We start from the raw sequence: 24,605 nt of genomic DNA, 5'->3' as shown, positions 1-24,605 counted from the left end.
GTTAGCTTTATATTCAGAGAGAGGACTCTATTAAACACCCCTTTCTCTTTGTGACGGCGAAAATGCCACCTGTTTTTCTTAAAAAGAAAAATCTAATTTCGGAGATTTGAACATTTGCTGCAGATTAACCACTTTGCTAAAACAGATTATGCAATTTTCTCTGTAGAACAAGGTTTGCAGATTAAGTGCAGAGATAGCTGAAAGTCATTACGGCCCCATTAGACCGCAAGATCAGCCCTCGTTTTCTAGATGCAGGAAGCTACAATCATTGGTAACTTATTTTGTCATTTCAAAGTGGCGTTTGACACATCTAGGGTGACCTTTTCAAATTCAGTCTGAGACGTGTATTTCTTGTATTTCAAAGATCAATTGATGAGGATTCAATCTAATCCAATTACAGTCTTATTTTATCGAGCAATTATAGTCCTGTTTAACAGAAATGAATATTAGCACCGTTTCAGTATTTGGATGGAGGAAAGTTTATTTTTAAGCCAAAGCCAAAGTCGTAATATACTGGTTGAGGATGGAGTTACATAAATCCCACAGATAGACGATATAACGATGCAACTGTATGTTTTTTGTCACGATTCTGCTCCCTGTTAAATAACTTTTGGAAGACATTTGTGGACGTTTGATTTATATTTTGACACATTTTTGTATGAATAGTGTTTAGACTGTTTTTTTTTTGTTTTTTTTACTTTACCCTCTCTCTATCTGTTCTCCTTCCTTTGTCATTAGGTGTATCTTAATTCAGGGGCCGCACCCTGCTGAGGCTGCATTTGAAGACTGATTTTGAACATTCAATCAAATGCAGCCATCCAATGTGTCCTTTCATCCGTGAGAAACAGATGGATCCTTCCCTGCCCAACCTATCTCAGGTTTCACTGCGCTTCAGTGATGAACCGTTTTTCAAGAGATAATGGCACCAGCAAACAACGAGACGTCCGATGCTTGAGCATCTCGCTTTAACTCACCTAAACAGCTAACGGTATATGTTTAAAGAAACCAAGGGGCATTAAGACTTTCTCACTGTGTTCAACTGCAGCTTTGCAAGGCAACAGCAATAAAGGTGGGACCTGCTGGTGATGCCAATCTCGGAAACTCTCTGTAGACCAGACCATTAGATCTCGGTTTTGCCTTGGCGGTCTATGCAGCCCACGAAGGAGGCGGTCTTCGTGGACCAGGTAGACAGCATCTTCAAGAAGATACAGCCCCTGAATTGAGACACAGCAATCAACCTTGTGTATTAAGTTTCTGTGTATCCCTGTCTCCTTTCTTGGATCGTCTGTTTGATTACCTGAAGTTTTTTGGGGGATTTCCTGAGTTCTGTTTGTCAGCAAATTTTTGAAAATTAAATCATTTTCCTGTGTTTGGGCCTAGCTCATCATAAACGGGACACATGGGGAGTTCAGATCTTGCTCACAGGGTTTTTGAGCTATGGTCAGAAAAACCTGCAACTGCAGCTTCCTAAGTAATAAGCAAGTGCTCGTGGATGTTAGAAGCAATTTTCAGGGCACTGATGCATGAAGATGACCAAAGCTGGATTAGAGGGTGTATTTGTCAACAAAGATCAGTGTCACAGGAAGAAAGCTGTGATCATCACAACCATTAACAAGTCATTAAGACTGACACTCAAAATAAACCAATTTTGGTTTGGCTTTGTTTAAGGAGTTTGGGATTTTTGTCCAATTTATTTGGTGAAATGCAGCACAACAGGTAAGACAGGACAAGACAATGTGTTTGTGCAGGTAGGTAGAGAAGTGCAGAGCTGTACAGAACGAACTATATCTTTCCTTTTTTTCTCTCTTCTATTTTTTCATTTCTTTTTTTTTTTTTAAGCAGAGGAGTCCTGGCAGAGAGGTCTTGTGGTGTCCCAGGTTTGTGAATTGTGTGTTAGTTTCTTTCAACTTAGTTATTCCAGTTATTCAGTTTTTTAGTGCTTCATAATTTAGAGGTTCCCCCTCCTCAGCCACCCCCAGGCCCTGGGGAGAAGGCTGGCTGTTAGGGTTGTGCCCCATTGCAGTGTATCCATCCTCCATGTTTCAGGAATTCATAATGAATAGGTAACACTGACTGTGACTATTTCACACCCTGGTTCGTCCTCTACAAACCAGGGTTTCCTTTCTTACCAGAGTTTTGGGAATTATTTTCTGTTGTCATTGGACAACAAACAAAACAAGAATTGAATGTGTGTACTGACTGATGGTAACTGCTGTGGTCCACCAGTTTTCCTCCTGTGAATGGAGAATATCTCTTGAGAACATTGCATTTTTTAAATCCCTCCTTTCCGACAACTCTGTCCCTGTGAAGTTCTCTGGTGAAAATGTCAAATGGATTTTTCCAGGGTAGAAAGGAGCATGAACTCGAAGACTGTCCTCATCTCAGTCACTATGGATTGTTCATTTCATGGTTAATCAGGCAGACAGTTTTTTTCCCTACTGCACACTGGGGAAACATTTAGTAACTTTGACATGACTTTTCAAATATAAATTTAATTTCAATCTGTTCTGTTGAAATAGAATGTAGCTTTCATTTAGTTAACTCTATAAAAAATCTAATAGAGCACAGGACGTTTTACTTCATATTATATGACAAATTACTATTGAGACACACAACCTTGAACCAAAGACTAAATCTTGCAGTTCAGTCCTTGATAACACACTGATATGATGCTTTTGATTTTTCAAGTAAAGCTGTTGCCATGGTGACACATTATTTGTAATGAAACAGAAAGCTCTTTCTGAGGTGCTTAGCATGCTTAGTAATTCACATTCGCACATAGTCCAGAGGACCCAAATGTGTAACTTGATGGAGTAGTTTAGCATTTGGGTCAAGCTAAGTTCTCCACTAGTTCCCACTACAAACGTTAGTAGCTTTTGCTGTAAGTTTCCCTGATGGTAAGAGCAAGGCTGTTTTTAGCTGAGAAGAAGATGAATCTCACTGTCTTTGAAAACACACATGTTTTGTGGTTGCCTATTCACACCAACATCCAATGTCTGGGCAGCAACTGATCTTTCAAATGAATACAACGTGTTTGTTCTTTTGCACTGAAGTACCTAATATGAAATACAAGTCAATTAGCCCAGCAACCCATCTCTTACATAAATGGAGACTAGTCGACTAAACAACAAAACTGAGCCAGAAGTCACATTGCAAAAGCTGTCTCTTTTAAAGGTTGAACTTTGTGGTAAAAACTTAATATCTACATTGTGATTTATTTGTTATAATACATATCATTTCTTATAATAAATATCATTTGTTATACTACATATAATTTCTTATAATACATACACATTAAAGAAAGTTGAAAAGAAAACTAACAGAAAAAGCAGCATCATGTGAACCAGGAATGTTGCTGGAGATTGTGCAGCGTAGCTCGGTTCTTAGGGCTGACAGCCAAACACACGTGCAGCAGCCTCCGACACTCTGAGAAGAGAGTTGACAGAAGACAGAGAAAATTTAGTCTGGAATCTGCAGTGATCTACTGCAACATGGAAGAAACATGATTACTTTACACTATTAATACCAACACTCAGGTACTCAATCACTTACCGTGGGACAGCTTACTGCTGATTTGAATGTTTTTGCTGGTGAAGTCGCCGGTGGTAAATGGCTTGCATCCATCCACCATGTTGAAGAGGAGGGCCCCCAACTGCCATACTGTGGTTGGCCTGGCCTTGTACATCTGATGTTTAAAATACTCTGGAGGTGCAAATGCAAAGGTTCCTACAGTATGTAGAAGGAGACAGAAAGAAACAAAGGATGAGGAACAGGCTGCGATTTAAATGAAAGTCATCGACCAGAGATCACCAGATGAATGAAGAGCAGGAGCAGAAGTACTGTACCAGAGAAGGAGCTGCAAGGCATGTTTGTCACGAGGCTGGAACATCCAAAGTCTATGATCCGCACCCGTGGACCATCTGAGGTGTTTTGGATCAAAACGTTCTCGAGCTTGATGTCCCGATGGAAAACGCCCTTTGAGTGCATCTCGATGGCTGCCTCCACCAGCTGCTTTATGATGATCTGAAACAGAGATAAAGAGACGGAGGAGTTAGAGCGGTGAAGAAGAGACAGCTTTTCATCAATCAAGCTCCATAGTAACCGTTCTGTAGCTAACCCTAACCCTCATGTAATTTTTTTCTCAACCAATAATGAAGCTATATAAGTTACAATTTAGGAATAAAGAGAATGTTTCCATCAAGAAAAAAAGCAATAAAATAAAAATATTTAACTTTAGTTGGAAACAAATAAACTAGTGTGGGGCAGCTTGAACAATCAACACCTGCTGGGAAACCCGTTGTACACGCAGCAACATGCTGGTTTCAGTACCTTTGCCGTCCCTTCGTCCAGTTGGTGACCGTTACACTGGATGTAAGCTGATAAATCAACAGCAGGGACCGGTCTCTCCATGATGAGGATAATCTCCTGATCCAGATTGTACCATTCTATAAATGATACGGCTGCAGATTTGTCCCCAGATCCTGGTACGCTTGCTACTCTGACCATGAGGAGCACCTCATGAGGGATCAGGTATCTCCCCTTGTTTGAGACCTGAAGGAAAACAAAATACAACATTAGTGTCTGAGTGAACGGGGAAGTGTTTTCCTCTTCAACAAAAGAAATAGAAGAAGAACAAAAACGTGAAAGCATTTCAACAGTTGTGAATGAGACATCGGATTCAGTCACTTACCAATGTTAGAGTCCGCACATGTTTTTTAGGGATGTATTTGATCGCCACCTACAGGACAGAATCATGAGTGCTTTGGTCAGTAGAGGGGATAGTGACTGTGTGTATGTGTCGTAGAAGAATAGATTAGTTTTACTTACTGGTAAATTATCACTTTCTCTTGTTCCAGCATAAACTGACCCGAAGCCTCCTTGTCCAAGGTGCTCAAACTGCAGGTACTTGGCCTCGAATTCAGCTACACACACACACACACACGTTCAACAACAGTTAAAAACATTTGTGGATCACATCACTACCTCTAACCGTAACCTCTGTATGTTTAAACTGGCTGGTCTCTGTGCTTAAGGATATAATATTTTTTTTCAAGGTCCAATATATGAATCTAACACTGATCGTATTACTTTCATGCAAACTGCAGTCAGTCTCTTTCACACCATTACCTTACCTCTACTGGTGTGACCGATGAGGAGCATGCTCCTGTTTTCTTGATTGGAAGGTGAAAGGTCTCTGGAGCTCGGGGAGAGGTCAGAGTCGTCATTCCCACTCCTCTGCCTCTTACTAGGAGATTCTATGTCGGTGGAGGCCTTTCTATTCTTGGACTTTCTCTCACTCTCCACTGACACCTCACTGGGTTCGAAGGCACCCCTTGTCCTCTCACTGGATGACTCCAGTTGTATGCCGGCCTTCCTTTTGTTGTTAGTGATCTGCCAATTCTCCTCAAAGATGTCTATGGGATCACTGAAGCAGCCAATGGTCTCTACAAAAGACACATGAATGAATCTTGAATCCTTTCAACAGACAGTATCTGATTGTGCAAACATTATCTGAACATGGGAACTACAGTTTGAATTTAGAAATCACTAGCAACTCACTACTAACCTTCATAGATTTCCTGCAAAATCATATTAACATAAGAGTGTGGTATACTCCAGGTGATCAAGTCGTTCCTAGTGTAATTTAAATGTTGAAATCTTGTTTTGCTTTAGCCAATGACAAAACCTTACAGTGAAGTAAGAATATTAAAATGTCCAATACAAATCAATGAGTTACAAGAGTTTACCTGATAAACTGTCAGACAAAATTGCTGCACAAAACCTACAGTGCATGGAAAGTAGCTGCAGCTGTTGACCAGGACTTACCAGAAAACCCAGAAGAGAGCACAGAATAACGCGGGCTGGAGGTCGAAGACATGCTGTTGTGTTATCGTGCTCAAAACAAATATTTAAGAAAACTTTTTCTGACAAGATGCCAAACGTGTGTCTTCACACTGCTGATTTGCTGAGTGTGACTGAGTTGTAATTGCCTTCCTGTGATCTAATGGACTGGACGGAGGCAGAGTTCTAGAATGTGTCCTTTGAAGTACAAATTATATCAAAAGATGCCAAAATATTTTGTTTCAAAAAGACATAACATTTCCTTTTTAGTCAAACAATGTAAATCATTCATCTCACAGAATTAGTAGAAGTATTAATCATGTCAAATATGATGAAACATTTTCCTCACTTTTAATCATATTAATATTGTTTATTTTTGTTTTTATATTTAAATCAGCATTTTATATTTGCAATTGTTCTTTATTGGTTCAGTTCAACACTTTCTCTCTGTTACACACACACACACACAGATAGCCCCATTTGGAAGCTAATTGAAAATTTAATGGAAATGTACATGCAGGCTGTTCTCATCCAGGTTTCTTTGGAAATGATACGAAAGGTAATGCACTAGAATTCGTATGAAATCCACGTAATCGTGAGTCAGGAGGCTTTGGACACGTGACCTATGTGCTTCTGTATCTCTCCGTGAAAACCAAAAACATGGCGGACATTCATATTATTCTTTATGGGAAATTCAATCTTGTCATTTAAATGTGTTTTCGATCAAATTTTAAGCAAATTGCTTTTCATTTTTTTTATTTTCATAAGCTTCTTTCAGATAGTGTGTATGATCTTTAGTTTAGTTCGTTAGTTAGTTTTTGCAAAGGCTTTTATCGGATTTCTATTGTTGTTATGGTTGTTGCTATGGGCGCTTAGTAAGGTGGTGACCACAGTTTAAAATCCTCCCAAACCGGGACCATGAAGTGAACCGAGTGTCGATGCGGACGTCGTCGACGGTACTTTGTGAAAGAATCGTCCTGGAGCTCTTTGGAAAACATTCTTCTGAGCATAACAGCTAACCGCTAGCATGGGCGTATCGGTCAGTTGAGCCTTAAGGCCATCGGCTAGCAACAGGCATGAAAATGAGTGATTGACAGGCTCGCCAGCCAACCAGTATCGTACTGACAGTTCCTGTCAGAGAGAGCTGCAAGCTCATAGGCTAGCAATAGCCTTGACAACGAAACATCGATTGATTTACACACCACACGGACCAATCAGTGTTGATTACATACACATGGTGTTTGTTTACGTTTTTTTTATTGTGTTACATAACTATAAGAACGCCAGAACCTGCTAACCCTCCATGTGAGCACGGAAGTCATATGTAATGCTAGATGTAATCATGTGAATGCGCCCTGTCTGTATTGTTTGTCTGATTGGCTAGTCAGCTCAGGAGTAGCAGAAGAAAGGGTCATGATTCATATTTGCAACAAAAGTTTGTAAGCTTGTAACTTTCAGGGGTGGATGAAGTACTCAAATATTTTACTTTTTAAATATAATTCCAAAGAATGATTGCAAATAACACAATTCATTGTAAAAAAAAGTAGGAGACAGTATAGATATTTGCTGAGTAAATGTGAAAAGTATTAAGTATTAAAGGGGACATAGCATGCAAATTCCACTTTGTTAGTGCTTCTACAGGTTAATGTGGGTATCTGGCATGTCTACCAACCCAAAAACTCTGGGAAAAAAACACTCGTGCGTTTTGTTATGGTTCCTCTAAGTCAGAAACGTCATGCTTGAGCGACTCGATTGAGCTTCCTGGGTTTTGTGTCATAACAAGGCACTGGAAGTCTCCCTACATGGCCTTGGCCCCCCCGTCCCCCCACACTCGTTACGTCGGGTTTACAGCGAGGCTGCGAGGCAGCGCAGCGCCATTCCCAAGCGACGAGCATTTCTCCGCGCTGGTCAGCCCGCGATTCACTCACATGTGGCATTTGTCTGGATCGTTGGGACTGGGAGGCTGCAGCAGTTGCTCGGGCGCGACCGCTCGCTCTCCCATGCGTGAGCTGGAATTTGTGTCAATGCCACACAGCCAGCAGTGTGGAAGACTTCTGCAGTGTTCAGCACTACTGTAACACACGAGCCCCCACTGTTACGCGGGTTTACACTCGTTACGCAGCGCCGCTGCGAGGCAGCGCAGCGCCGTTCTCGCGCGCAGCCGCCTGGCTGTTCACACGGGACGTGCATTTCTCCGCTGGTCAGCCCCATAGACTGTATATATAAGGTCAGCCCGCGATTCTGCTTTCTCCGCTTGTTGTTGTACCGTTGAATGCCGGGTTCGGGGTAAATGATGGTCTTCATAGCCCCCACCTCTCTTTCTCTCTCTGTCTGTCTGATTGTGTGCTTGTAGTGGATGGGCAGAGGGGGACATTTAATTATGTGATTGGGAAAATTAAAACTCCAGGACAACAGAAGGGGAATACAAAGTATGGGATGCATATTTGATAATTTATATCACATGAAATATGTAATTTATATCGTTTAAAATCATGGGGGGAGAGGAGGGAGGGGGGAGCTGGCTCATTAGCATTTAAAGGAACAGGCACTCAAAACAGGTCACTCTGTGGAGGGCTGTTTTATACAGGGTAAAAAGGGTGCTGTTTTAAATGATCCTTATGGTATTTTGACCAAAGTATGTTACAGACATTTCATTAAGACCCCAAGGAACCATATCAACTTGTGGTAAAATGGGCATGCTATGTCCCCTTTAAGTATTTGCATCTTCAACAACAGCAAACATACTTCAACCAATAAAGCTGGAAAATCCTGAGAAACAGACTCATTAATTGTAAGTTTGGCCTTAATTCACAATTGCTAACCATAAACGACAAAATGTTGACTGTCTGCTATTATTTGAGTGTATTTGAATGAGCAGGGTGACAGTGGTGCAACTAAACCAAGACTGTTGTCAAAGAGTACAAGTCGCATGATCCTCTGTGAATTCATTACCGTGAGCCACCACTTGTATATCACACAGTTATTTTTTTTTTTAGACATTATTGGGCACTATGGGGGTTATTGATTGGGCAGTATTTAGGTGTGAAAAGGGGAGAGAAAGAGCAAAGGGCCAGGTTGGAACTGAACGTGTGGCTGCTACAGGAGGACTCAAGCCTCCTTACAGATATTTAATCCATAAAAATAAAAATGGTTGCCTTTTTAACAATCGAGTCAAACATTGGGATTACACAAGATTGTCTACAAGAATGCGTACATTCTTATTTATACAACTGGAATATACATTATACAATATACTGCTATACAGCATCAACACCTGGAACAGTAATGACTGTCCATTCTGTAAACAACAAACAAGCCAATTTATGGTTTTACATAGACACCGATTGATGAACTGATGAATAATGGCTACTTGATTATGATTTTCCTACTTTAATCTTACTTGTGTAGCTATAACTAATGGAAATTGATACATTGAGCACAGGCCTATGTGTATCTTCTGAAAGGATCCCAGCAAGACCACCTATTATTAATTCCAATACAATAAGAACATTATTTTCCCTTTGTTGGCATGGATGTGGCTCAGAGAGCACCTCCACCCGTACTAAAGGATTAATCAGCACAGCTCAGGGTTGTTAGCTGATTAATGCTCAGGTTGAAAAGGCAGCAGCAGAACTGCCATAGGGAGGCAAGGAGGGACATGCAGAGAGACACACGGTGGACTGGAGAGGACACAGACAAACCTGAAAAGGTTATGTGTTGGACAATTGATGTTTAGTTTAATTTATGTTTGCTCACGTGTGTTAAGAACAAAGATACTGAAAGTAACCGGTTTGTCTCTGGCTGTCTTTGGGAGACCCCAGTGGCATACATTACATCACATTACATATCATTTAGTTGACACTTTTATCCAAAGCGACTTCCAATAAGTGCATTAAATCATGAAACCTCAAAATCAAACCCAGAGCAGCAAGAATCTTGTAAGTACATTAGCTTAAAAAAAGCCAAACTACAAAGTGCTACATGTAAACGCAACATATAAGTGCAACTTTAATTTAAAAACAAAATCTTAGACCATCATTTTCTTAACCAAGGTGTAGTCGGAAGAGATGTGTTTTTAGCCTGCAGCCGAAGATGTGTACACTTTCTGCTGTCCTTATGTCGAGGGGGAGCTCATTCCACCATTTGGGAGCCAGGACAGCAAACAGTCGTGATTTTGTTGAGTGGCTAGCTATCCCGCGCAGTGAGGGAGCAGCAATCCGATTGGCCGATGCAGAGCTGAGTGGACTGGCTGGGGTGTACGGTTTGACCAGGTCCTGGATGTAGACTGGACCCAATCTGTTTGCAACATGGTACGCAAGAACTAGTATCTTGAAGCGGATCGGGGCAGCTAGTGGTAACCAGTGAAGGGAGCGGAGGAGCGGAGTAGTGTGAGTGAATTTAGGTAGGTTAAAGACGAGTTGAGCTGCTGCATTCTGGATGAGCTGCAGAAGTCGGATGGCACTAGCAGGTAGACCTGCCAGGAGGGAGTTACAATAGTCTAGGCATGAGATGACCAGGGCCTGGACCAGAACCTGTGCCGCCTTCTGAGTGAGAAGAGGATGTACAGTATTCTCCTGATGTTGTGCAGCATGTATCTATAGGAACGGGTTGTTGCAGTAATGTTGGCAGTAAGGGAGAGTTGCCTGTCGAGTGTCAGAGCCAGGTTCCTTGTGGTTTGGGTGTGGGCTACCACATATTTGTCGATGGTGATAGTAAGGTCATGGGTGGGAGAGCCTTTCCCTGGAAGGGAAAGTAGCTTGGTCTTGTCAAGGTTGATTTTAAAGTGGTGTGTGAAAATCCACTGAGAGATTACAGCTGGACAGGCAGAGATTTGTGCTCCTACCTGCACTGTAATGAATTGCTGTAAGAAAACAGCCAAATTCTGACAGTAACATTCTGTTTTCCATTAAAACGGCACTGTGCTGTAGAAAACAATGCATTCTGGGAAATATTTATGAGCAGCTTGCTGTTTTCCTTAAAACATTGCAATATACTGTAAACAGCATTGCATTCTGGGGGTGATGTCAGAATCAACGGCAGAGAGGTCCTGAAAAAACAGAATGCTACTATATTTGTAGAAGACACATGTTGAACACAAAGTCGTGAAACCCAACTCTGGACCTTTTTTAGAGGATTATCCATCTGAATCCTGCATCATATCAGCAAGTCTTCGGTAAGTTGAAATAAACCTTATCTGCCTTGCATTTTTTGCTTACTTTTGCTGTCTTTTATACAAACTCAGACTGACTAGAACTGTAACTTAGCTAGCTTGCAGCACTTGCATGTGGACCTCTCAATCAGCCATGCAGTGACTTGTGAGTACAGCAGTAAAGCTACTTTTTTAATTATTATTTTGTAGGTTCGGCCAATACTAAATAGTACTTAGTTTGTCCTCTTCTGTACATTTTCAACTCCACTACAGCTTTGATAATGTTACTCTTATTGGGTATTAAAGTTTAACTAATAGTGTGTAATATTAGTATGTTGTCCAGCTGCTGAAGGAACCACTTTACAAAGACTTCAGATGGACTCATTCTAATATTCTCACCACATTTTTTTTGTCTGTGCTCTGCAGCAATCTTCCACAGTGGTGGCGAAAGGACACTCAACCTACCTTTGACTCCTCCTCTAGTAATGCTTGGTATGTATTCAGAACATAACTTATATTGCATACATAGACTGTATATATAATGGCCGTAGGGTCCGTGACGTCACCCGTTGGTTTCTGAAGAGTGAAAATTAGGCTAGTAGTAGGCGTTCACCCGGCGCCATCTTGCCGGTGCTGACTCCTCCTAGTTCCTGGCTAACCAATAAATGGGCAAAGAGGAGCGCGAGTGAAGACTGACAGCTGAGCCACGCCCGCAGAGGCTCAAGCGTTGCCTGGTTAGCTCAGGCTAAGGCTGAGCTACATCACCCGCGACGCTGCGGCTAGCGCTGCGGTATTTATTGCTTCAGGATGGTCGCGATGTTACAACGAACTCCCACTAGAGGTAAGTAACCTTGAAACTACAACAACAAAACCCTATTGCTTTATCTATTATCGTCATATGCTTACATGCCTCAAGTGGTTTTTAATATGTAATTGTTATAAAGGTACCGTTTATTTTAACACGTGTAATGAACAGATTGAAGCAAATTAACTACACTACTACAGTCGTGTTTGGTTGTGACTTGATTTTAATTTTAATAAGTTAATAAGTTAATGAATCGCTTATGTGTAAGTTGCGTATGATAGTAACTATATGTTTCACAAATGTTTATGATACATGCTGGTATAACCACCATTACTATTGCCACCATGTTTATTTAGCCTGTTATAGATTTACAGTGAATTAGACAGTTTAGATATAATTATAATCTCCACACCACTGTTGGTTCTCATATTTTATTATATAATTATGTTTTCACTGAGGTGGAGGGCTTGATGTGGACTGTATCAACAGCTCTGTGGGAATTATCACCTTGAATATTACAGATGAGGTAGAAAGACATTTTATCTATTTGTACAATGTTTTATTTCTTTCAGTGATACATTTCATTTAGCTGATACTTTATCCAAGCGACTTACAATATGTGCATTTAACCATGAGGTACAAACCCAGGCCCAGTACATTGGTTCTGTCTGAAATCTGTGGTGCTTCCACCTGCTGAACACAGAATAAACTGTAAGAACCAGTCTTTGCTGGAACATACAACATAAAACATCCTTTTATAGTGAGTTTCTTCTTTTCATTAGATGAAGCACTGCAGCACCTGATATCCCTCAGCATCCACTGTGGCAGCAGCAACATGGTGGAGATCGGCAGCTTCAGGCTGGTCAACATAGAGACTGACCTGCATAGCTTCATCCTGCACAACACTTCATGTTTTCCTCCTTAACTAAAGATGGCCTGCAACTGTTTAGAGTTGGCAGTCATTGCTAAAGTGTATGGATAATGAGTTAATTTCTATATTCATTGTGGTTGGTTAAAAAATGAACACTTATCAGAACAATGTTTATCTTTTACTTTCTGATTTGATACACTTTAGATAAAACCAGTGTTTTATTTTTCTTCTTTGCCATAAGAGACAGAACACAGTCAGCACAGCTGTGTCCTTCCAGGCTAGTCCGTCACTAATAAAATGACAGGAAACATAAAAGTGGCATTATTGTAGAGGAAGTGTTACTTATGAACAAAGTTTGTATCCTTATTTTCTGTGGATATTCAACTATGTATTTGAATATGGTTTTGGATTAAACAATTACTACAAGACAATGAATGTACAGTATGGGTTCTTCCACATTAATAGTATTGCATTTATAATTGAATGCATTATGTATTATATACCAATACTTTCAACTTTGATTGTTTGTAAAGTTATGAAAACAGGTCTGTACCTGGAGTCAGTGTTGAGTGATGACCCTCAGTGTTCAGTCTGGTTTAGTTCCAGTTGTGTCTCATGTTGGACATCACAGGTGCAGGCTGTCTGAGTCACCTAGAGGAACATTCAACACAAATACACCAGATACGTAAAAAGTCATACATGCCAGGTTAACTCCTTAACAGACTTTTACATGGTAAAAATAAAAGTTTATTACTTAAAGTTCATCAGATCATAATCATTTCAGCTTAGAAATAGGTGGTGGACATCCAGCCTCAGGTTCTCTATGTGAATACTCTATTTCTAGTAAGTTACACTTCCTATAATTTATTTAACACAATAATTCAGTAAAGTCTGCCTAAGATTAACGATGTAAAACTGAATGTAGCCGACAGAGTTTTAGTTTTCACTAACCACGTTACAACACATCAACACCAATACTCTGAATAAAAGGCTTTAGGAGGCAGTAATGCTACTTTAAACAGCTGCTCTTAAAATGCAGATGTGACTTTAAATATATCACGTTTCCAGTTGATCACAGTAAATCTGTTTCTGCAGAATAATAATCTGTGTAACGTAGTCAAGTCAAATGGGTTGGCAAGTGAAACAACTTTACATAACATTAGATATCTTCATTAGTGGAGCTTATTCTCCAAACACGCACAGTCGCCTGTCTCGGTTCATCGGTAATAACTCCGTACGGTCCGGTGTATCGCCATTACTGCTGGTATCTTGCCTGCAGGCTAGCCCGGAGCTAAGCTAACAAGCCAGTACAGAACGATACCTGCTCATCACTACTAACACTAACACATACATAAAATAAACTTTACTTATCACAGAAGCGGGAGGCGCGAGGCGTCACACAAGTTCTCCGTCCGGGGGAACAAGCCGAACATCAAACCGTGTTATTCATCCAGTATCCCAAGGTGACTTCTCTCCACAGACTCAGGTCTGTTCGGTGACGGGTTAGCCTGGTAGCCTGTTAGCTCAGGTAGGCCGAGGCAGGCAACAGGCTAGGAGCTGGGTCGCGACTTAACGGTGGCGTCACCTGTCCATCCAAGTGATAATTATTATAATATCAAACCTCTATATAATTTAAACGAGCGAGTTAGAAAAAATTCACCCCCTCAGAGTTGTCATGAAGGAAGAACTAAGTGATTGAGACTAAAACCGTTTTTGAACCATGCTGTAAACAGGTTTAATTCTGCTCTAAAGTCGGGCTTTTAACTTAGAGTCAATGAGGGTGGCTCCTTCTTGAAACCAGCCTCAAGTGGCCACCCAGTGAACTGCAGCTTTTTGCACTTCTGTGGCCTCATCTCTCAGCCCGGGATGTTGCCCCTTGGAAGTACACACAGAGAGAACACTGTTACGTCAAAGAGAACACACACATCCAAGATAACTAAGCAGCTAGTCTGACAGCTATAGCACCAGGCTTTCCAACAAGCCACGCCCCAAATATTGACTGTTGCTATGTGGTGCTTCTGTGGGAAGCCATAGGTTCTTTTGACCATGTGACTCTGCACCGCACTGATTTAACGTGATGCATGCTGGTTAGAGAAATTTTGTCTGACTTTTACCAGCGCTGCAAAACATCACCATGTCACATGACCTTAAAATATTGTGAGAGCGAGTCAGCTGCAATCAGACCCCGTGCAGTTGTTCTCCTTCAGCTGCAACACCACTGGGTGCATAAAAGAAATACATAAAATAGCGGAAACATCGTTGTTAAACTTTATTCAACATTCATGACACGCAGTAAACACCAGAACATGTGCAAACTGCATCATCATTATAACATTTATCAAAACCACGCATGTTCACAGTAAGACAAGCTGGAGAGGTTTTACTTTACATTTCTTCTTCACCCCTTTAAAGTCCTCATAATTTGTCATTAGCGTACAGATTTTATTGCAGCCGGAGGAACTGTACTGTGATCACTCTGCAAGGACTCGGCAAGGAGCTGCCTTTGGGCAATCAAAAACACACATTCATTTTTTAACATCTGCTGTGGAGAAAGAGTCAACTGCTGAAAATCTTTGGCTCAAAGCCTTCAAATATCGTGAAACTTTGACAATTAAAATGGAAATGGGAATCTGTAGAGGGACTAAAGACTAAAACTTATCCAAGTTACACACTTTCAATTCAGTAATCTGGTAACAAGATTCTTGATTAAAAAGGTTTGGAGAAGCGTTGCACAGTCTGGAGAAGAACCTGCTGATGGTAGCTGGATCTTGATGGTGGTGTCTGACAGATCTTCGGCCCGGCAGAGACAATATATTTGTCAGTGTTGGTCTTGACTAAGTCTGACAGCACACTTACAACCCCGTGCCACTTTTTGCAGATTTTTTTTGAAAACGGCTTTCAAGTTGTTTCATCATTTTTGGGGTGATCTCCAAAATCTTCATCCTTGATTTCGACCCATATGTTTTCGAGTGACGCTCGATGATGGTGTTGGTGATCTGAGAGTGTTAGACAACTTTGCTTTAGCAAAAGATCCTCGAAACCAGCCAGAACAATTATCCTGATGGGTAATTTCCTTCCTTCACTGTTGGTTCTTGCTCTTCTCTGTATTCTTCACTGAATTCAGGAGTGGTCACCTTGCTTTCTAGGCCAGACCCGTTACCAGGTGCCGAGAAGGCAGACTGGCCCCACCCGATCGGGCCCTCTGGCTGACTTTTTCTAAACTGCATATTGTTATCACCGTGGAAGTGGGGATTTCCTGACTGTGTGTGAAGCCACCACCTCATTACTCCAAGGAAACACCACTGTGTAAAGGGATGTCAGCTGATATTATATAACACGTGGCGGACAAACCGTTATAGCAGCCACCGTGGTTGTAGAGGCTTTTGGTCGTAAGGGTCATCTTAAATCTCATCCTATCTATGTGATTGCTGAGGATGTATTAGCTCGTTGGTTAACTCGAGGTTTCACCACTGAAAATATCATCCATCCATTGAGACCCATTCTGCCCCTGCTGTATCTCACCAACTGCTGTTGGAAGCAAGCGTCAATATCACTTTCGTAACAGATTGCATTGACTGCCTACCCAAAACCTTGTCAAAGGCCGGGTTGTAAAGGCTGTCAAAGTAGCATTATTCAGCCTGCCCACAATCGACAAATGGACCTTGGGCAAACTGCTTTAGCCCGATTGTCCTAATCCTTTCAGACACTTTCTTCAGAGAGGTGTGCTCTGGGCTACATTTCTGGATCATCTTTGTTTTGCGACATGATTTCATCCACAATCACCTCAGCAACGTCATCTGCAGCATTCTTAATCTCCAAGTGGAGCCAGATTCCAACTGATCATAATCATGTTCGGATATTTCATCGTTAGTAGATTCTGTGTATTGAGGACCTCCTCCTTAATGATCTCCTGGACAGTTGTGGATGTTGCAGACAGAAGACTTTCCCTGTCTTCTGAGATTGTCTTCTGGGATGAGGATGATGACTGACTGTCATCTTCATTGACCGAAGTTGGTAGACATTCTTTTGCTCTTAGAAGGTGCACACATACGTTTCAGATTCCTCATGAGTCCCTTGATCATTTTGCCGGCCTGTTGAATCGCCACCTTGTAGTCTTTTTGGAGGTGTGACACGAGGAGTAGTTGCCTTCACACTGTCCACACCCATGGAAAGGACAGAGTTGACACCTCCTGCAATCTCTTTTAACATGAAGTCAACTGGGTCAAATTCTCTGAACTTACCAAAAGAATTGATTTCATCTGGAGCGTCAGAGCCTGAGCAAAAACCTGAGGAAGTGTATTTGCCCAGAGCAAATCCCTCCTTCTCAGACACAGGCACAGCTGTGCTCTCAGATCCTTTAGGATGGATTGCTGTCATCAAAATGACAATTTCCAGCAGTTTCTCTCGAGGTATGGTCATTGTGGCCACATCAGGTTTGCCGAAAGATTCCATTGTTCTGATGTCATGCCTTGGAAAAGGGCGTCACAATGGGCAGAATGCTAATAGATGTCCATCTTCATGTTTCTGATATTGTTTTTCAATACTTCTCTCTTATTGGCTTAGTTTTGAAAATCGTACTATTCCTGTCAGTGCTCTCTCTGTTCTCCGTGTACTACCCCTACCATACCTGATCAGCTAGGACAAGGAATCAAATGAGATTATAGCACACACCAAAGGAACACACACACCAAGAGAACTTGGTGCTAAAGCCTGGTGCTATGATGTGTCAGACTAGCTGCTTGATTCTCTTTGATGTGTGTGTACGCAAAGAGAACACTGTTGCGTCAAAGAGAACACACACATCAAGATAACAAACAGCTAGTCTGACATCATAGCACCAGGCTTTCCAACAAGCCCACGCCCCAAATATTGACTATTTGCTATAGCAGCCATTGCTACCTTGGGAAGCCATAGGTTCTTGCAAACATACAAATACCACCGCACTGATTTGCGTGATGCATGCTGGTTAGAAATTTTGTCTGACTTTTACCAGTAGCTGCAAAACATCACCATGTCCACATGACCTTAAAATATTGTGAATAGTCAGCTGCAATCCAGACCGTGCAGTTGTTCTCCTTCAGCTGCAGCACCTGGGTGCATAAAGTACATAAAATAGCCGAAACTATCGTTGTTAAACTTTATTCAACATTCAACGGCGCAGTAAACACCAGAACATGTGCAAACTGCATCATCCATTATAACATCTGTCAAAACCACGCATGTTCACAGTAAGACAAGCTGGAGGGTTTTTACTTTACATTTCTTCTTCACCCCTTTAAAAGTCCTCTCATAATTTGTCATTGGGGTACAGATTTTATTGCTGCAGCCGGAGGAACTGTACTGTGATCACTCTGCAGAAGTTCGGCAAGGCTGCCTTTGGGCAATCAAAACACACATTCATTTTTAACATCTGCTGTGGAGAAAGAGTCACTTTGCTGAAAATCTTTCTTAAAAGCCTTCAAATGTAAATAACGACAATTAGAATGAAATAGGAATCTGTGAGACTAAAGACTAATTTCCCATCAAGTTACACACTTTCATTCTGTTAATCTGGTAACCAAGATTCTTGATTAAAAGGTTTGGAGAAGGCGTTGCACAGTCTGGAGAAGAACCTGCTGATAGGCGCTGGATCTTGATGGTGGTGTCACAAGCAGATCTTTGACGGCAGGAACAATATATTTGTCCAGTGTTGGGTCTTCCATTTCCAATTCTGACAGCACACTTACAACCCGTGCCACTTTGCAGATTTTTTGAAAACGGCTTTGTCAAGTTGTTTCATCATTTTTGGGGGTGATCTCAAAATCTTCATCCTTGATTTGACCCATATGTTTTCGAGTAGGCTCGATGATGAGTGTTTGGTGATCTGAGAGTGTTCGACAACTTTGCTTTAGCAAGATCCTCAGGAAACCAGCTTCAGAACAATTATCCTGATGGGTAATTTCCTTCACTTCCACTGTTGGTTCTTGCTCTTCTCTGTATTCTTCACTGAATTCAGGAGTGGTCACCTTGTGCTTTCTGAGCCAGACCCGTTACCAGGTGCCGAGGCAGACTGGCCCCACGATCGGGCCCTCTGGCCACAGCTTTTTTCTAAACTATATTATTTATCACCGTGGAAGTGAGAGTTTCTGACTGTGTGTGAAACCACCACCTCATTCTCCAAAGAGCACCACACAATGGCAAGGATGTCAGCTGATATTATAGCACGTGGCGGACAAACCGTTATGCTTGTGCACCGTGGTTGTGAGGCTTTTGATGTGAGGTCATCTTAAATCTCATCCTATCTATGTGATTGCTGAGGATATTATTCAGCTGGGTGGTTAACTCGAGGTTTCACCACTGAAAATATCATCCATCCATTGGAACCATTCTGCCCCTGCCATCATCTCACAACTGCTGTGGAAGCAGAGCGTCAATATCACTCGTAACAGATTGCATTGACTGCCTACCCAAAACCTTGTCAAAGGCCGGGTTGTAAAGGCTGTCAAAGTACTTGTTATTCAGTCTGCCCACCAATACGACAAATGGATGACTTGGGCAAACTGCTTTGCAGCGATTGTCCTAATCCTTTCAGACACTTTCTTCAGAGAGGGTGTGTACAGGTTGTTTTTCTGGATCATCTTTGTTTCACGACATTATTTCATCACAATCACCTCAGCAAATCATCTGCAACATTCTTAATCTCCAGAGTGGAGCCAGATTCCAACTGATCATAATCATAGTCGGATATTTCATCGTTAGTAGATTCTGTGTATTGAGAGACCTCCTCATAATGATCTCCTGGACAGTTGTGGATGTTGCGGACAGAGCTTTTTCCCTGTCTTCTGAGATTGTCTTCTGGATAGAGGATGATGACTGACTGTCATCTTCATTGACCAGTTGGTAGACCTTCTTTTGCTCTTAGAAGATTGCACATACGTTTTCAGATTCCTCATGAGTCCCTTGATCATTTTTGCCAGCCTGTTGAATCATACCTTGTAGTCTTTTGGAGGTGTGACACGGAGTAGTTGCCTTCACACTGTGCCACGCCCATGGAAGGACAGAGTTGACACACTCTGCAATCTCTTTAGCAGTCAACTGGGTCAAATTCTCTGAACTTGCAAGATTGATTTCATCTGGAGCGTCAAGAGCCTGAGCAAAACCTGAGGAAGTGTGTTGCCCAAAGAGGCAAATCACACTCTTCTCAGACACAGGCACAGCTATTGCTCTCAGGAATCCTTTAGGATGGATTGTCATCAAAATGACAATTTCCAGCAGTTTCTCTCGAGGTATGGTCATTGTGGCCACATCAGGTTTGCCTTTTTTCAGAGATTCCATTGTTCTGATGTCATGCCTTGGAAAAGGGCGTCACAATGGAGCAGAATGCTGTCGATGTCCATCTTCATTTTTAATCTTGTTTTTCAATACTTCTCTTATTGGCTTAGTTTTTAGAAATGTCGTACTATTCCACTGTGGAAGTGCTCTCTCTGTTCTCAAGTGTACTACCCTACCATACACTGATCAACTAGGACAAAGGAGATATCAGAAATGAGATTATAGCACACACCAAAGGGAACACACACACCAAAGAGAACTTGGTGCTAAAGCTGTGCTATGATGTCAGACTAGCTGCTTGGATTCTCTTTGATGTGTGTACACCTAAAAGAGAACACTGTGCGTCAAAGAGAACACACACATCCAAGATAACTAAGCAGCTAGTCTGACATCATAGCACCAGGCTTTCCAACAAGCCACGCCCCAAATATTGACTGTTGCTATATGGCATTGTAGCTACCTTAGGAAGACCATGGTTCTTTGACTTCATGTGACTCTGCCGCACTGATTTAACGTGATGCATGCTGGTTAAAATTTTGTCTGACTTTTACCAGCGCTGCAAACATCACCATGTCACATGACACTTAAAATATTGTAGGAGGCGGAAGGTCAGCTGCAATCAGGGCCGTGCAGTTGTTCTCCTTCAGCTGCAGCACCTGGGTGCATAAAAGTACATAGATGTGGCCGAAACTATCGTTGTTAAACTTTATTCAACATTCAACGACGCAGTAAACACCAGAACATGTGCAAACTGCATCATCATTATAACATTGTCAAAACCACGCATGTTCACAGTAAGACAAGCTGGAGGGTTTTACTTTACATTTCTTCTTCACCCCTTTAAAGTCCTCTCATAATTTGTCATTAGCGTACAGATTTTATTGCTGCAGCCGGAGGAACTGTACTGTGATCCCTCTGCAAGGACTGGCAAAAAGGCTGCCTTTGGGCAATCAAAAACACACATTCATTTTAGCATCTGCTGTGGAGAAAGAGTCACTTTGCTGAAAATCTTTGTTCAAAGCCTTCAAATGTAAGTGAGCAACGACAATTAAAATGTGGAAATGGGAATCTGTGGGGACTAGGAGCCTAAAAACTTATCAAGTTACACTTTCATTCTGTTAATCTGGTAACAAGATTCTTGATTAAAGGTTTGGAGAAGGCGTTGCACAGTCTGGAAGAACCTGCTGATGGTGGCTAGTCTTGATGGTGAGTGTCACAACAGATCTTTGACGACAGAACCAATATATTTGTCCAGTGTTGGGTCTTCCATTTCAATTCTGACAGCACACTTACAACCCCGTGCCACTTTTTGCAGATTTTTTTATGAACGACTTTGTCAAGTTGTTTCATCATTTTTAAGGGTGATCTCAAAATCTTCATCCTTGATTTACGACCCATATGTTTCAGTGAAGGCTACGATGATGGTGTTTAGTGATCTGAGAGTGTTCGACAACTTTGCTTTGTAAAGATCCTCCGAAACCAGCTTCAGAACCAATTATCCATGATGGGTAATTTCCTTCCTTCCACTGTTGGTTCTTGCTCTTCTCTGTATTCTTCACTGAATTCCAGGGAGTGGTCACCTTGCTTTCTGAGCCAGACGTTGCCCAGGTGCCGAAGGCAGACTGGCCCCACCGATCGGGCCCTCTGACACGCTTTTTCTAAACTGCATGTGTTATCCGTAGAGTAGAGAGTTTCTGACTGTGTGTGAAATACCACCTCATTACTCCAGGAAACACCACACAATGGCAAGGATGTCAGCTGATATTATAGCACGTAGCGGACAAACCGTTATGCTTGTGCCGTGGTTGTGAGGCTTTTGGTCGTGAGGTCATCTTACGTCTCATCCTATCTATGTGATTGCTGAGGATATTATTCAAGCTCGTTAGTTAACTCGAGGGTTTCACCACTGAAAATATCATCCATCCATTCAGACCCATTCTGCCCCTGCTGTATCTCACCAACTGCTGTTGGAAACGGAAGCGTCAATATCACTTTCGTAACAGATTGCATTGACTGCCTACCCAAAACCTTGTCAAAGGCCGGGTTGTAAAGGCTGTCAAAGTACTTGTTATTCAACCTGCCCACAATACGACAAATGGGCGCTTAGGCAAACTGCTTTTAGCGGTGTCCTAATCCTTTCAGACACTTTCTTCAGAGAGGAGTGTGCTCTGGGCTGTTTCTGGATCATCTTTTGTTTTGCGACATGATTTCATCCACAATCACCTCAACAACACGTCATCTGCAACATTCTTAATCTCCAGAAGTGGAGCCAGATTCAACTGATCATAATCATAGTCGGATATTTCATCGTTAGTAGATTCTGTGTATTGAGAGACCTCCTCCTTAATGATCTCCTGGACAGTTGGATGTTGCGGACAGAAGACTTTCCTGTCTTCTGGGGATTGTCTTCTGGGATGAGGATGATGACTGACTGTCATCTTCATTGACCAGTTGGTAGACCTTCTTTTTGCTCTTAGAAGGTGCACACATACGTTCAGATTCCTCATGATCCCTTGATCATTTTGCGGCCCTATTTGAATCATACCTTGTAGTCTTTTGGAGGTGTGACCACGAGGGTAGTTGCCTTCACACTGTCCACACCCATGGAAAGGACAAGAGTTGACACACTCTGCAATCTCTTTGGCAGTCAACTGGGTCAAATTCTCTGAACTTACAAAATTGATTTCATCTGGAGCGTCAGAGCCTGGTAAAACCTGAGGAAGTGTATTTGCCCAAAGGCAAATCACACTCTTCTCAGACACAGGCACAGCTGTTATCTCAAGATCCTTTGGATCGTTGTGTCATCAAAATGACAATTTCCAGCAGTTTCTCTCCGAGGTATGGTCATTGCTTGGCCACATCAGGTTGCCTTTTTTGAAGAAAGATTCCATTGTTCTGATGTCATGCCTTGGAAAAAGGGCGTCACAATGGGCAGAATGCTAATGATGTCCATCTTCATGTTTCTGATATTGTTTTTCAATGCTTCTCTTATTGGCTTAGTTTTTGAAAATCGTACTATTCCTGTCAGTGCTCTCTCTGTTCTCCGTGTACTACCATACACTGATCAACTAGGACAAAGGAGATATCAGAAATGGATTATAGCACACACCAAGGGAACACACACACCAAAAGAGAACTTAGTGCCTAAAATATAGTGCTATGATGTCAGACTAGCTGCTTAGTTCTCTTTGATGTGTGTGTACACACCGAGAACACTGTTGCGTCAAAAGAGAACACACACATCCAAGATAACTAAGCAGCTAGTCTGACATCATAGCACCAGGCACCAACAAGCCACGCCCCCAAATATGACTGTTGCTATATGGCGGTAGCTACCTTGGGAAGCCATGGGTTCTTTTGACTTCATGTGACTCTGCACCGCACTGATTTAACGTGATGCATGCTGGTTAGAAATTTTGTCTGACTTTTACCAGGCGCTGCAAAACATCACCCATGTCCACATGACCTTAAATATTGTGGGAAGCGAGTCATGCAATCAGACCGTGCAGTTGTTCTCCTTCAGCTGCAGCACCTGGGTGCATAAAAAGTACATAAAATAGCCAAACTATCGTTGTTAAACTTTATTCAACATTCCATGACGCAGTAAACACCAGAACATGTGCAAACTGCATCATCATTATAACATCTCTGTCAAAACCATGTTCTGATAAGACAAGCTGGAGGTTTTACTTTACATTTCTTCTTCACCCCTTTAAAAGTCCTCTCATAATTTGTCATTAGGTACAGATTTTATTGCACGCCGGAGGAACTGTACTGTGATCACTCTGCAAGGACTAAAGCAGGAGCTGCCTTTGAGCAATCAAAACACACATTCATTTTAGCATCTGCTGTGGGAAAAGTCACTTTGCTGAAAATCTTTGTTCAAAAAGCCTTCAAATGTAGCAGGCAACGACAATTAGAATGGAAATGGGAATCCTGTGAGGACTAAAGACTAAAACTTATCCAAGTTACACACTTTCATTCTGGTAATCTGGTAACAGAGATTCTTGATTAAAGGTTGGAGAAGTGATTTGCTTCAGTCTGGAAGAACCTGCTGATAAGGCGCTGGATCTTGATGGTGGTGTCACAAGCAGATCTTTGGCCGACAGAGACAATATGTTGTCAGTGTTGGGTCTTCCATTTCCAATTCTGACGGCACACTTACAACCCGTGCCACTTTTTGCAGATTTTTTGAAAGCGGCTTTGTCAAGTTGTTTCATCATTTTTGGGAGTGATCTCAAAATCTTCATCCTTGATTTCGACCCATATGTTTCGAGGTAGGCAGCTCGATGATGGTGTTTGGTGATCTGAGTGTTCGACAGCTTTTGCTTTGCTTAAAGATCCTCAAAACCAGCTCCAGAACAATTATCCTGATGGGTAATTTCCTTCCTTCCACTGTTGGTTCTTGCTCTTCTCTGTATTCACTGAATTCCAGGGTAGTCCGCCTTGCTTTCAGGCCAGACCCGTTACCAGGTGCCGAGAAGGCAGACTGGCCCCACCGTCAGGCCTCTGACACAGCTTTTCCTAAACTATGTGTTATCACCGTGGAAGTGAGTTTCTGACTGTGTGTGTGACCACCACCTCATTACTCAAGGAAACACCACACAATAGCAAGGATGTCAGCTGAT

The 24,605-nt window shown here is 41.9% G+C and overlaps 1 protein-coding gene across 1 annotated transcript; it reads right to left on the bottom strand.

Annotated features, from left to right (window-relative positions):
• Nucleotides 1–1,120: 1,120 nt before the first annotated feature.
• LOC118109251 (serine/threonine-protein kinase pim-1) lies at nucleotides 1,121–22,582 on the bottom strand. Its single transcript, XM_047340278.1, has 10 exons — nucleotides 22,523–22,582; nucleotides 5,567–5,579; nucleotides 5,133–5,444; nucleotides 4,828–4,922; nucleotides 4,691–4,738; nucleotides 4,330–4,551; nucleotides 3,846–4,023; nucleotides 3,553–3,726; nucleotides 3,345–3,426; nucleotides 1,121–1,214 (listed from the first exon to the last, which is right to left on the bottom strand). Exons 1-10 carry the CDS (start codon nucleotides 22,580–22,582, stop codon nucleotides 1,121–1,123), a joined length of 1,278 nt encoding a protein of 425 aa, XP_047196234.1.
• Nucleotides 22,583–24,605: the final 2,023 nt, after the last annotated feature.

This window comes from Hippoglossus stenolepis, chromosome 1 (assembly GCF_022539355.2).
Source record: "Hippoglossus stenolepis isolate QCI-W04-F060 chromosome 1, HSTE1.2, whole genome shotgun sequence".
Taxonomy (NCBI): domain Eukaryota; kingdom Metazoa; phylum Chordata; class Actinopteri; order Pleuronectiformes; family Pleuronectidae; genus Hippoglossus; species Hippoglossus stenolepis.
This window is presented reverse-complemented; position numbering and strand designations above follow the sequence as displayed.

Bases quoted from the DNA above. Each gene is read 5' to 3' on its own strand.
- LOC118109251 (XM_047340278.1), bottom strand. From the start codon at position 22,582: ATGGGTGTGGACAGTGTGAAGGCAACTACCCTCGTGGTCACACCTCCA. The intron at 4,923-5,132 runs GTAAGGTAATGG...GTGTGTGTGTAG, and splicing joins CATCGGTCACACCAGTAGAG to CTGAATTCGAGGCCAAGTAC. The intron at 4,552-4,690 runs GTAAGTGACTGA...GTTTTCCTTCAG, and splicing joins ATGTGCGGACTCTAACATTG to GTCTCAAACAAGGGGAGATA.